General features: G+C 46.2%; 1 protein-coding gene across 1 annotated transcript in view; it reads right to left on the bottom strand.

Moving 5' to 3' along the window:
- The window catches only part of GAK (cyclin G associated kinase), a 116,258-nt gene extending 108,055 nt beyond the window's left edge, over positions 1-8,203 (bottom strand). Inside the window, exon 1 of the mRNA XM_065407060.1 lies at positions 8,062-8,203. Within this exon, the coding sequence (XP_065263132.1) occupies positions 8,062-8,203 (142 nt within the window). The remainder of the gene's footprint in view (positions 1-8,061) is intronic.
- Positions 8,204-15,066: the final 6,863 nt, after the last annotated feature.

Raw genomic sequence — 15,066 nt, 5'->3', positions numbered from 1 at the left:
TTATGCATTGTAAGGCCCGGTCTACACTACAAACATACAATGGTATAACTACATCGCTCAGGGGGGTGAAAAATCCACACCCCTGAGCAACACAGTTATACTGACCTAACCCCCGGTGTAGACAATGCTATGTTGACAGGAGGGCTTTTCCCGTCGACATAACTACCGCCTCTTGTGGAGGTGGAATAGCTATGCCGACGGGAGATGCTCTCCCTTCAGCGTACTAGCATTTTCGCTAGAGTGCCACAGTAGTGTAGCTGAAGCATTTCAAGAGTAGACAAGTGCTAAGCAACTGAACCCTTCTGAACTCCTTGCTGGCAAATTAACTTTTTGTAGATCCACTGACTCACTTGTAGATTACTCTGCAAACTATTTCAGACAACTGATGTGCCAATTTGATTTGCAAATACCTACTCAATACTTTCTATTTGTGATGCAGTATTTGTTGTGTTTTTTTCATATGAAGTATCTTACAACAGGATGTATAAAAACTGATTTTTAAACATATTTTTAAACACTAGATTTTTTTTTACTGAAAATGATTTTTTAATTTAAATACAGGTTTATTTTATTTAAAAATAAATCAAATTAAATTTTAGAGTGACAGCCTATATTAAGGCCCCATGACAATTTATTAAAATTATTTAAATTAGACAAAAAATATTATTAAGCCGTACATGTTCGCTGCCAAGTTTTAAAAGAAAGTCAAAACACTGAACTGGTAGAAGTCACTGGCGAAGCACTTGGAGCCCGAGTTTGATGACATGCCAAACAACAGCAGAAGCTTCTTCAACAGGTGCCGAGAAAATATTTTCTTAATTTCATTTCATTCAACTACTTAAATTCAATGACTACTTCATCCAAAGTTAAGAAACCAACTGGGAAAAAATCAGGAAGGCTTGTTTTACTCTTCCAATCTATGAGTAAAACTAGGTGTGAGAAAACAAGATCTACTAGCTCTAAAGTCTTGAAGGCTGCAGTGACCAAAGGAAACAGTTAAATTCATTTACTACAAGTAATAATTTCTTTGTTTAAAAAAAAAAAAAAAAAAATCAGTTAGTTTTAAAGGCAATACATGTTTTGATAAGGAAGAAAGTTTATGTATCCAACACATTTAAGGCAGTTTTATTTAAAATGCCATTTGTGTGTTTTAAATTGAATTTCAAATTTCAATCCAGCTAGATCTTGATACAAACTGCAAGTAAAAAAATTAATCACTTAATAAATAGAAAATGGTGAATGGTACATTTCTTAACAATAAAAAATGTAACTAAACAATCCTGTTTATAAACGGTTTTCTAGACTAGTACTAATCCTTTCAGATGTTCATGAAGGCAGGGCCTCAAATTCCACTACCATAAAAATGCCTTTATTCTTTGTTACCCTCCCACTCCTGCAGTATTGTATTGCCACTAAGGGGAAAAAAAAGAAAGAAAAAACAATCAAAGGTCCCACAGATTTCCTGTTTCCCCTCAGCCTAGTGAGCTCTGTCCAGATATATTTATTTCCCTGCCGGGTCTCTGCTCCACTCCTTTTAATACTCCACCTAACAGTACTACAGAGACCAGGGCTCTAGCTTATTTCTCTCTGCTACCCACACACTGAATGGAGCTAGAAAAGCAAAGCAAGTAACAGGGTTTCACAGGAGTAAGCCTCCAGACCAGATATGTCAGGCACCCAAAGATCATGTGGTCGTTACAGAACAAGCTGTCCACATGCCCTTCACTATGAGTATAGTCACCACGAAGCTCTCTCTCAATAAGGCTGTCCCCAAAACAAGCCACATTAAAGTTAAAATCTAGACGATAAACTATTAGGCAAAAGACCACAGCACCCTAGTTATCACCAGGTCCACAATTAATGAGGAGCATTTGTTTTATATATTGTGGATCTGGAGGGAATCTAGACCTTCCAGGTTACATTACTCCTTTTAACAGTCACCAGCACATGAGCAGTGTACACTATGAGCAGGCCATGAAGAGAGGTATACACAATCTGATATCATCTTGCAAGACTATTTAACACAAAGTAGGAGTATCCTTGCTGCCATACAAGCATTTTCCCTGAGACAAAACAGTCACAGAATTCATGGAAGGTGAACCTGCACTGAAAATACCATTGTTCCATTTCACATAGAAGCTTTAAAGCTTAAAGTCTGTACTTCCCAGACTTTTTTTTATATATATATATAATTAACAGTGGAGCCAATTTTAACTTTAACATTCCAAATGATGCAAGTACTGCTCAATTGGCCATTTGCCTATGATCGAAAACAGTTTTAATAAAACAGTAATTCTGGCATACAAATAGCAATATTTGAAATTAATTTGCATTACTAAAAACAACCTTGTGGCACCTTACAGACTAACAAATTTATTTGGGCCTAAGCTTTCCTGGGCTAGAACCCACTTCATCAGCTGCATGGAGTGGAAAATTTGTATTATTGTAGCACCTAGGAGGCCCACTCAGACCAGAACCCCATTGTGCTAGGTGCTGTGCAAACGTACGTATCTGGCTCAAAAGGGGTTTAGAAGTAGCCTTTTCGGTTAAAGCAGCTAATTACATATTGGTTAATCTCAAAATTAAATACTCAGAAATAATTGTCAAGTAATTTATTCAAAATCTCACCTACCAGCAACAAAATATTTTCAGACTACCCCAATAGCTTCCGACCGTAGTTAAACACATCATGAACCTGCCAACTGTAATTTTTCGGTCTATAAAAAATTCCTTCTAAGGGTATTTTGCTTAGCAATCTAACAAATTAAGAATCTGCAAAAAATGTCAACAGAAGAGACATTTGTCCTATTCTAGTCTTTCACCTCTAAAGAACAGTTGAGAACTGTCAGCTTTTAGCTCGCATGGCTCATGTGTTTATTCTCTTGCTAGTGTATTGTTATAGTTCCATTTTGTCAACACAAGACCTGAAATCATTGATGAACAGTTGAATTGTTGTAATGTTTTTCTGACAAGGAGGCAAGTCAGCCGCTGTCACACAAATATACTACTGAATACATTCAAGAAGAGGGTGTTACTAATACTTTAACAACTATGCAGTCCATAAATCTTTTAGGATACAGTTAAAGAAACACTAAAAACATCACATTATTGCCTTTTTTTGTTTGTTTTTGAATATCCTGTTAAGAGTAGCAGAAACTGCCATTTACTCTGTTTGGACAGTGCATAGCAAATGGTACCCTGACCTCCTGAGATCTCTGGCCACTACTGCAATTAACCATAATCATCACCACATTTTACCATCACCACCACCTACATTTACTGTAATATTTGGAAAATAGCTCTAATTTTCTCAGTGTCTTTTTGGGATTTGAAAGCACTTTATCTAATGAGTATCACTTTTTGCCCTGGGTAGTTAATTTCCCTTTCTCATTGTGTAGTTTGTTCGCAAGGAAACAGGGCAAAGAGAAAGAGCATTTTAAATACAGAAAGAAGGCCCCCATCCTCCCACGTGCAAGTATTTGTGGATTAGCTGCATCCACTCCAAGCCCCATCAGCATCAGTGGGACTCCTCACAAGGGCAGCAGTCTGCTCTCCAGCAAAAAGATCCAGGGCAGTTGCACGGCTCAGAGATAAGTGGTACCTGAATCGCTTATGTCTTGTGTACATTTATGGATTTTCATAATTTCTCACGCTCAATGTTGCCAGCACCAGTGGAAGAAATTCTGAAAATAATTAGTAAAGGTTTATTCATCGTTGTTCATGCTCTGAACAATTTAGTATCTAGTACTTATGAAGACTGAATTCACAGAGCTGTTTCTGTAGAAAAAGTGTACTGACTTCTTCCAGGAAACAGTTTTTACTGTCTCACTGTTTCTTTGAACTCCCCCATCTGTCTGTATCAATCTGTTGTCTTTTGCCTTATACTTAGACAGTAAGAGCTTTGGAGCAGGGACTGGGGCTTTTTTGGTTTGTTTTTTGTTCTGCATTTGTATAGCACCTAACACAATGGTGTCCTGGTCCATAATAAATAAATAATAACAATGAAACATATAGGTTAATTTAATAGTTTTTCAAATGAACCTGAAACTTGTCTTTCTTGGTAGAATCAATGTCAATGAAGTGGTCAGCTTCAGGATCTGGAGGATAAGCTAAGGAATTGCTACAGAATCCATACACTCAAGTGAAGTCTCATATTTATGCTCAAAATCATCATCATTTAAAGTAAGCTATCCAAATGGCAAAATGAAAAATACTGGGCCCAATCATTCAAGGGTTCTCAGCCCTTTCTACAAGGTACTTAGTGATCTCAATTCCTACTTAATGCAAACAGAGGGAACCATAAACTCTAACAAAAAAGTACCCAATCTAACTGCCACTGAAAAAAGTTAGCCTGGTGATCGGTGACTTAAAAATCAAATGCAGGCGGGGGCACTTAGATGTTAGGAGTCTTAATAGGAAATAGTACAAGATAAGTTGACTTGGTTAAAATTAAAAAAAAAAAAAGTCAGGAACCTTATTTGTAAGCACTGAATAAAAAGCTAATTGACCACAGTTATGTTTGTTCTTACCAGGAGGCCTCTTAAACACAATCTCAGAGCTGAGATCAATCCTGATTTAGGCAATGAAACAGGGGAAAGTTCAAAGGACAGAAAATAATTCCTGATTTAAGTGTGGTAACAGCAGGAGCAGGAAAATGCTTACAACCATCAAAGCATTTACAAGAGAGTATATTCCAACAACAATACTTTACGCAGCAGAAATCCGTTGGCTCTGCAAAGAAAGGGCAAATGTCTTCTGGGATGTTTTGGCGGCCAGTTGGCTCTTGGACAAGTTTAGAAAAGACGAAGTAAGAGTTTCCTAAAATAATTTTGGAATTAAAAGTAACTAAGAAGCAGACCTCTTTTTGAAGCCCACTTAAGGCAGGTCTAGCCTTAAAAACTATACATATAAAATGATGGGGTCTAAATTAGCTGTTACCACTCAAGAGAGAGATCTTGGAGTCATTGTGGATAGTTCTCTGAAAATATCCACTCAATGTGCAGCGGCAGTCAAAAAAGCAAACAGAATGTTGGGAATCCTTAGGAAAAGGGTAGATAAGAAGACAGAAAATATCATATTGCCTCTATATAAATCCATGGTACGCCCACATGTTGAATATTGTGTGCAGATGTGGTCACCCCATCTCAAAAAAGATATATTGGAATTGGAAAAGGTTCAGAAAAGGGCAACAAAAATGATTAGTGGTATGGAATGGCTTCCGTATGAGGAGAGATTGATAAGACTGGGACTTTTCAGCTTGGAAAAGAGACGGCTAAGGGGAGATATGATTGGTGTCTATAAAATCATGACTGGGGTAAAGAAAGTAGATAAGGAAGTGTTGTTTACTACTTCTCATAAAACAAGAACTAGGGGTCACCAAATAAAATTACTAGGCAGCAGGTTTAAAACAAACATAAGGAAGTATTTCTTCACACAACGCAGAGTCAACCTGTGGAACTCTTTGCCAGAGGATGTTGTGAAGACCACAACTAGAACAGGGTTCAAAAAAGAACTAGGTAAGTTCAAGGAGGATAGGTCCATCAATGGCTATTTGCCAGGATGGGCAAGGATGGTGTCTCTAGCCTCTGTTTGTCAGAAGCTGGGAAATGGGCAACAGGGGATGGATCCGTTGATGATTACCTGTTCGGTTCATTCCCTCAGAAGCACCTGGCATTGGCCACTGTTGGAAGACAGGATACTGGGCTACATGGACCTTTGGTTTGACCCTGTATGGCCATTCTTATGTTCTCTTGCAAGTGTCTTTCTTCCTGTAATTCTCCTGTACTGTTCTCTGCAAACTAATGAGTTTATCCCCAATTAAAAGTATACATACCAGCCATAACAACTTGATAGTTTGATGTTCAGTGAGGGCTCACTGAATGTATTTATGTTGCACTCTGACAAATAATCATGACAACACTGTTTGACAAGAAGCAGCAAAGTAAAAGGTTGAATTGGAGCTTACACTTTAGCCCGGTTTTCAGATGCGCGTCATCACTACCTCAAAAATTCTACTTTTCCACTGTATTTTCCATGTTTAGGCTAAGGCCAAAAGTGATCTGAAAATTAGAAGAAGATCGAATTTGCCAATTTGAGTAATAAGGTGGTGGAGGAAGACCACTTTCAGCTACAGGAAATTATTCTATATATACACTCGCACACACAACTAAAACAGTCACCTTGGAAAGCTGCAACGTTTTACTACAAAGATCCATGACAATTAGAACAGTGCAAACCTATCATTTAGGCACTTTTTCACTGTGAAAAAGGTCTTGCCTCACATGGGGCTTCTGGGCACTCCTGCAATACACTTTATCAGCAGCAGCAACCTGCATCAACTCACCGAGCAGATTTAAAAATAGATCATGAAGTTAGAAGACAGATTCGCATTTTACTCTTTTCTTCCAACAGAAAAAAATATGATGTTAACGTTACAATTTTTATCCTTCAGAACGTTCTCTGAGATATCTTAACTCCTCCACACCACATATATGGAACATTATAGATAGTGCTAAATGTAAAAAAAATAATAATAAAAAAACAGGTACATTTCAGCCTCAAATACGCACATACAATTTCCACTGACTCCAATGAAAACTGCACAGATATATGCATCAGCAATGATGAGTACTATGTGTGCACTGTAGACAAGTTAAACTCCTAGAACCAAATCATATATCTTGACTTGAATGTTTAAAATAGTTACAATAGTATACTTTTTTTGCACTGAACAGCTTAACAAGTAATAAGGTATAGAACAGTCTAGCTTATAGCCTTGGTGCCGTTTTTTGTTAGATGTGGAAGTATGAATATTTCTTTCCATTCCTGATTATGCCACTAGATTTAATAAATATTTTAGAATACTTCTAAAGTGTAAAAAAGAAGTTAAGATACACACTTGCAGATTAGATATAGTTTCAAGCAGCTAAAATAGTTTGCACTGAAAGCAACACTCATTTCTCCAAGTCAGGGTCTCAAACGTTTTCATATTGTGAACCACTTCTTTACATATATTCCTCCTATTAGATCTGTCTCTCTCAAGATCCTGCAGACCACCTCTCATCCCATTTGCAAGGACATAACATCCCTGCTACCACAACAGCAAATATTTTTATAGAAATGAAATGTCAGAGAAACATTTAACATATTTTAGCAATTATATGGAAGTAAAGGAAGCTAGCATCTTGTGACCAGATAATTCTGCAGACCACTAGCAATCAGTTAACGGCCCACACCAGGGCTTCAGATCAGAAAACAAGATAACTCCACATTTCACCCCGGACCCACACATTTAAGGGTATATCCCCGCCCCTGCTGATGTGGGGGGGTCGGAAAGAGAAAGTATTAACAGCAATATGCCAAAGGCAAAACTTGGAAACGGAGCCAGCCTTCATTCTGGAAGAGGAAGGGACGGGGGAAGCAGCGCAGAAGAAGGGGAAAGATGGGTTATTTGTGAGGGTGAGTCACGGCTCGATCACCTTGCTCGGACTTGTGAGGGGTTCAGCGCAGTCTCTAGCAATGCTGTGTATAGAGAGGATCACTTATCTCGCAGTTTGCTCCTCCATAAGACTAACCCAGCCGAACCCGACCGGGAGGATGTGCAGCGCCCGGCACACGGGGCCGGCCCGGACCGGGAGAGCAGGAGCGGGGGGATGTGCAGCGCCGGGCACACGGGGCCGGCCCCGACCGGGAGAGCAGGAGCGGGGGGATGTGCAGCGCCCGGCACACGGGGCCGGCCCCGACCGGGAGAGCAGGGGCGGGGGGATGCAGCGGAGCCGACCCAGCCCCGGGGGTGCGGCGCCCGGCCCCAATCCGCCGCTCCGAGCCGGGGCCCGGAGGGAGCAGGCTCGCACCCCAGCCCCGGGCTGCCCCAGCCCCGTTCGCGACGCCTCGCTCCCCGCGGCCAGGAAAGGAGCGGGGAATCCCCGCCAGGCGCTGCCCCAGACCCTGCCCGGCCCTCAGCCGGGCTCCTTCCCCGGCCGCCAGCACCTGCCCCGCAGGAGGGCCCGGCCCAGGGGGGGGAGGCGGCGGCGGGTGGGCGGCCCTGCCCCCCGCCCTCACCTTCGGCGATGACCCGCTTGATCCGCAGCTTCATGTCCCCCAGCTCCACCGTCTGCCCCACGAAGTCGTTGTGGTCGCGGCTGGCGGCCCCCAGGGAGCCGGGCCCCGCCAGGAAGTCCCAGGCCGACTGCAGCAGCGACATGGTCCCGCCGGGCTAATGGGGGAGCCGGGCCGGCTCCGGCTACCGCGAAACGACAACACCCGGACCTGCCCCGCCGGCCACCGTACCCCGCCGGGGCCGCTTCCGCGAATGTTGCGTCGTGTATGACCTCACCGCACCGCCTCCATTGTGCCCGCCCGGCTGCGGCCACCCTAGCCACGCCCCTTTGGCGGAGCCACGCCCCCATCCCCTCGCCCCCGCCCCCGAATGTCTCGCGGCGGGGGAGGGGGCGAGGCAGGGGGCGAACTCTGCCCGGTCTACGGGGCCTGCCCCACCCGCCGGGAGCCTGCCTCGTTACCTGCCACTGCCTCCCAGCCCAGGCACCGCTCCCGGGCAATCCCCTCCGGGGGGGCACGCCGGAGGCATGTGCACACTGGGGGAGGGAAAGGAGACCCATGGTGTGGGGGGAGTTGTGCGGGTGCGGGGGGGTTGGGAGAAGACCCATGGGGGGAGTTCTGCGGGGGGGGGAGAAGATCCATGGTGTGGGGGATGTGCGGGGGGGGAGAAGGCCCATGGGGAGGATGTGCGGGTGCGGAGAAGACCCATGGGGGGGATGTGCGGGTGCGGGGGGGGGGAGAAGACCCATGGGGGGGGATGTGCGGGTGCGGGGAGAGGACCCATGGGGGGGGATGTGCGGGGGGGGGGAGAAGGCCCATGGGGGGGATGTGCGGGTGCGGAGAAGACCCATGGGGGGGTATGTGCGGGTGCGGGGGGGGAGAAGACCCATGGTGTGGGGGGATGTGCGGGTGCGGAGAAGACCCATGGGGGGGTATGTGCGGGTGCGGGGGGGGAGAAGACCCATGGTGTGGGGGGATGTGCGGGGGGGTTAGAAGACCCATGGTGTGGGGGGATGTGCGGGTGCGGGGGGGAGAAGACCCATGGTGGGGGGGAGGATGTGCGGGTGCGGGGGTGGAGAAGACCCATGGTGTGGGGGGGATGTGCGGGGGGTTAGAAGACCCATGGTGTGGGCTGATGTGCAGATGTGGAGGGGGGAGAAGTCCCATGGTGTGGGGGGATGTGCGTGTGCGGGGGGGGGGAGAAGACCCATGGTGTGGGGGGATGTGCGTGTGCGGGGGGATGTGCAGGTGCAGGGGGAGGGAGAAGACCCATGGTGTGGGGGGATATGCGGGGGGGGGGAGAAGACCCATGGTGTGGGGGGGATATGCGGGGGGGAAAGACCCATGGTGTGGGGGGACCCACACCCGGGCTGAACGTGTGCATGTGGTGCACACACATCGGGAAGTGGGAGGCGAACCCATGGTGGGGCTGGGGGCTGGGGGAACCCACGGTGGGGAGAGGCACATGCACAGCGGGTGTGTGTTTGTGGGTGACCCACTCCTGAGGGGATCAACTCACCTGAAGGATGGGAGGAGACTCCCTCACCTTGGGTTGTGTGTGCAGAACCCCCTTAGCTGTGGGTGCACTCACCTGGGGGGGTGCACTCATCGGGGGGTTCACACTGGGTGTGTGGGAGGGGACTCAGTCATCTCAGGACAGAAGCGGGGGAAGGAACGCATTCAGAGCTGTAGGAGAACCAGAATTTGTATCTTTGACGCTGGCAGACAAGTTGCCAGCTCATGCCAAGGCCTTACTGAACAATGACAAATGCATAGCTGGAAACCAGTCTGGCTTAAGTTTATGTTAGTGTCGTTTAAATAGATATTAGAGTTATTAGGATGTGTTAGACTTTATGGAATGCTTATAGGATGCTGCATGTATTAATCCTACTTATTATATCTGAGTCCCATGTTATAAGGTAATGTTTAAATGTTTGCTCTGTCACTATAAAAGTATTTGCTAAAACTGTCAATCCCACACAGTCAGGGGAGAAGCATTACCAAAGGTGAAATACTAGTTTACCACAAAAGCTGTTACCACCTCCCCAACAAACGAAGGTCTACAGACATCAAACAAGCCATTGTGGACAAAAGACTTTGATCGCTTTGCCTGCACCCCTGAAGAGGGTAGGTACCCAAGCCCTCATCCTGTCACAGTTGGAATGCTGGGGGAAAGGAATAAAAATGCCTGTTAAGGAGAAATTGGTATCTTTATGCTGTCTGGATTCTGAGAGGCAAAGATTTCTAAACACAAGGAGATCCCCATGCCACTTGGATTGGGTTAGCCCTAAAAAACATAAAAGCTTGTTTCTTATATGAGCTTCTGTTACCTTTTGAACTGAAGATTGTACCTCATTTGTGTGTGTATATTTACCTCTTTAACTTTGTAAATATCTCTTTTTCCTCGTTAATAAACCTTCAGTTACTGTGTTACAGGATTGGTTACAAGCTTTGTCTTTGGTTTGAGATCGAAATACAGTTGACCTGGAGTAAGTGACTGGCCCTTTGGGACTGGGAGTAACCTGAACATCACTCCTGGGGGAATTCTGCGCAGATTCATGTCCCCTGCAGATTACTTTGCTTCCCCACAGAAAAATGACTTTCTGACAGGGAAGCTGCAAGAGCAGTCATGTACCACTCCCTAGCTGCGCAGGTACATTGTTTCAGGCACTGGAGCAGCTGGCAGAGAGGTAAATCACTGCAGGGCTGGGGACACCCCAGCCAGTGGCTCCTCCCCTGAGCTGGAATCAGTTGCTAGGCCTGGCTGGGCGGGAGGCAGGAGAGGACTGGACTTCCTCCTCCCCTGCAAGGAGTGGCTGGGGGTGTGTCAGATCCACCCCCAGAAACCTCCCCCAGCTGCAGGCAGCTCAGCACCTTCCCCTGCTTCCTACCCCCATCACTCCTCAGCAGAGGGGAGAAGGGTCACTGTACGGGGAGCTGCTCCCCCATCCAACCAATCCCTGTGCAGCCGGACCTCCCATACCCAGATACCCCTGCCAAGCCTCACCCTGTATGCCCAGAACCCTCCTAGTCCTCCATACCCAAACCCCACCCCACTGAACCTCAACCCCTGCATCTGGAGCCCCCTGCACCCAGACTCCCTGCTTCCGGACCCCCACCTCTGCACCCAGGCCACCCCCCACTGAGCTCCCTGCACTCAAACCCCAACCATGATGAACCCCACCACCCTGAGCTCCCAAATCCAAACCCCCATACCCCTGACCCCAACTAGCTGCACCCAGACCCCCACCTCACCAAGCCCCACTTCCCCAGCACCCAGACGCCCCTGTTGTGACCCCCCACCCCAAACCCCTCTGCTGAGCCCCAACCACCTTCACCTGGAAGCCCCTGCAGAATCCCATTGCACCTGGAACCCTCCCAATGAGCATCTCTGCATCCAGAGCCCCCCACACCTAGACCTCCCCCACTGAGCTGGCTGCACCCAGATCATCCCACACAGAATCCTGTCACCCCCACACCTGGATCACCCCACACTGAGCCCCTCCACACTTTGAGCCTGCCTGCCCCACAGCTGGTGCTCCTGGCACAGAGGGGCAGGGCCCCAGGGTGTTTCTGGGGCCGGCCCAGGCCTTGTGCTGTGTCAGGGTCTGGTGCAACCTCACCACTGAGTCTCTGTCCCAGGGGTTGGGGGGGGCTGCAGGGTGATCTCCCACCTTTGTGCAGCCAGTGGCCTGTGCTCTCCCCTGCCATGCTGAAGCCTCTGCATTTATTTATTGACAAATAAAACTTGCAGAATTTTTAATTTTTTGGCAGAGAATGCCCTCAGGTGTAGAACATTGATGTGATTTGTGGCATAAGCAACCATCTATCACAAAGTCCAGCATGCCTGGGTGGCAAGATAGAGAATGCCCAACGGACTGTCTGAGACTCCGTGATAAGACTGTTATAGTGCTTTAGGAGTTCACATTTGTTACTGGGTTGATATAGAAAACACAACAGTTTGAGGTTTTTGACTTGCTCCAGACAGTGTGACACCATCCCACAGAAAAGTTCACATCCCCTCCCCCCCGCCCCCCAAAAAAGGGTTCCCAATTGGAATGCCAAGTCAGGTGTGTGGAATTTTCCACAGGAGGGACATTTTTAAGAATTCCATGGCAGTCAGGGAGCCAGATCTGGCAGTGAGCAAGGCAGACTCACCAGCTGGTTTTCCATCAGATGGAAGTGATGTGTTGGCCCGGCCCAGCCCAGCCCTTTTCAGTTGTATCAAATCAATATTTTCTGACAGAAAACTAGGCCAGTGGGATACTTTTGAGTAGCTCTAGCACCAGTCACCTAAAGAAGCATGCGGTAAAGAAAGGGTTGAGCAAGGCGCTCAAATGACCACAGTCCCCCTGAAAGTCCCGTAGCCCAAGACATAGCAGGAGTGTGTGGTGCTACCCCTGAGGGGAATGCATTGCATGGGGCTGGGGGAATGGTGCAGCAGACAGGTGTAGAATCAGGCTGCAGTATGGATGAGTAGGAGGAAAAGGCCCGATGACTGGGATGGCGTGGGTTGGAGCCGTATGCATAAATAGCAGCAGGAAGCAGACATGCTTAACATTGCTCAGCAGTGACAGAACTCATTAAGCAACAATTGCCTTGTTTACTTCTTAGCTCTAGCTAGTATCAGCTGTTCAAAGTTACTGCCGTGCTGCACCACTACTGTGGGAATACCTGGGTCCTTCTTTGTGTCTTTATCCATGGGGATCCCACTGATAATGCACATACACCTCACGCATGCAAAGATTGCAGTCTTTTCTCCACCCATGTGCATTGGAGCCCCACATCTCATGCCTTCCACCATGAGGGCAGAATGGCCTCAAGCACCTCTCCATTCCCTCTGCTTGCCCAAGGCAGGAGGTCAGAACTTGGCAGCATCCACTTGTTACCCTGAAATGCCCTTGCATCACATCAATTTTGTAGATGTTATAATTATTGTAATTAGTTATTAGTTATTCCTATAATTAGTTTAGAAGATTGATCTGACTTAGGCAGAAAAGCCAACTCCTGGGCATTCGTACAACTGCAAATAGCAAGCCCTATTTGCTAAGTATGACAGCTGAGATACAGTATCACAATTCATTGACAAGCTCTCCGGAAGTGAGCTGACTTGCAATCTACCGTTCCGGAGGGACAATTAGTAGCCAGAATTTCCCCCAGAGAGCCCTGAACACCTCTGATACAGCAGCCACATCAATGTCTATAGCCATCACCATGTGATGGGAAACCTGAGGTATCCCCAGAGCAGTCCAAATGACTAGAGAAGATTTCCCCTTCAAAGGTTGAGGTCGTGGTGAAATGTTATCCAAGGGATTATTAGCAAGCAAGTGAAATCTTAACTCTCTATATACTGAAGATGTATAGTTTAGACCTCCCCCATAATTGTTTTCAAAAGGATACCATACTGATTTGTTTAACAATGCAAATGCAAAAATAGTAAGAGGTAGTTCTCAGCATGAACTAGCTGTGAAATATTAAATTTTACCTCATTTCTCAGCATATAATTAAAAAGTTACTGCTACAACAGTAGCATGCATATTGGCAGCACAGAATTGTAAGCCCAACCGACCACACTTCAGAAGTACAGTTCAGAAGGAAGACAAACCCGTCCCTGGGGTTTGGATTTTTGTTGCTCTTCTGACTCACGCTAAAAGCATGAGTCACCAGAGCAAACAGAACAGGTTCTAACTGTTTTTAATCTTGGTATCCTGGTTCTACATATAGAAAGCCTCTCCCTTTGGAGGCCAGACAGGTCCCTTATTCCCAGAACAGATTTGACAACATAGGGGAAGGCACTTACTTTGCTTGGCTGACACTTCTGTTTCAATCATTTTCTCCCTAACCCGGACAAACCAAATAAGAAAAGAAATTGTGCCCTTCTGCTTCAAGGACCTCCCACTACCCAGCAAGAAGCATGTGGTTTTGAAAACACCAATCTCAGTCCCCTGGCTGAAATACCTGATTTCTAGCTCCACTGCTTATTCCTGGATATATCCCACTGTCTTGTAGACAGGGAGATATTTTTATTAAAAAGAGGTGTTTTTTTAACTATAGAATTTTCTCCTGTTACTTGCCAGAGTACACCTGCCCACAGGGTGAAGTCCCAAAATAAAATGCCTAGGCTATAATTTGCTCCTAGTCTGATTTGTGATTATAGTTTAGTATTTTTTATACATAAGAAAGGTTAAAAGCCATTATGTTTACTGTATGTGGTTTTATATAAAAAGCTTAAGTATTTCTTTTCAGAAAATGCCAGTTTTGATAGAGGCCAAGTATATAAAAGCATAGCTGCTCAGTTTTGCTACAGTAAGTCTTTTCTCACTGGTCCCTATGTAGATAACGGGAATATTATAGACAGTGCTAGTAGCAGCTCCTATAGTTAAATTTGCCCAACACTTTACAGTATAAGGTTCCGTTTTAGTTGCTTGTAATGTAATCAAAACGTTAACCAGTTATGCTGAAGATTTATACACCAGGTGTCTCCTTCAGGCCAACGATTTTGGGGGGCAGGTTTCCACTAAACCGGTTGAGCCATTTTCACAAAGCAAGTTAAAGAAAATTATGCCATTTTATCCATGGTAAGAAGATTCTTAAAATGGTTTTGCAGAGAAGGTCTAGCACCTCTAGACTTTGCAACAGAGCTTGAAATTTTGCAGGGGGAGGCTGTAACAGAGTGCTGGGAACTAGCACCTATTGAAGTCCCAGGAGTAGGCAGCCCCATCAGAAGGCTCTTCCCCCAGCCTAAGGGGAGGAGGCACTAAAACCAGGGTTCAAATAAAGTCGGGGGATAATAAATGACAAAGCAGGAACAGGAGTGTGGGTTACAGGGTCAAAAGCAGGGAGCCAGAAAGGGACACTGAACAGAGAACCACGGACAGCGCCCACTGCTCCTCGGAAGTATCCAAGGAGCCACCGGACCCGGCCCAGAGGAACTCTGTTTGGATACATGATCTAAGAGAGGAGTGGAAATAGGCCCCACCGTCGCAAAGCACCTCCCCATCCAGCATC

Source organism: Emys orbicularis, chromosome 6 (genome assembly GCF_028017835.1).
Source record: "Emys orbicularis isolate rEmyOrb1 chromosome 6, rEmyOrb1.hap1, whole genome shotgun sequence".
In the NCBI taxonomy this organism is placed as follows: Eukaryota; Metazoa; Chordata; order Testudines; family Emydidae; genus Emys; species Emys orbicularis.
Note: the sequence above shows the minus strand (reverse complement) of the source record. Positions and strands in the feature narration are given on the sequence as shown.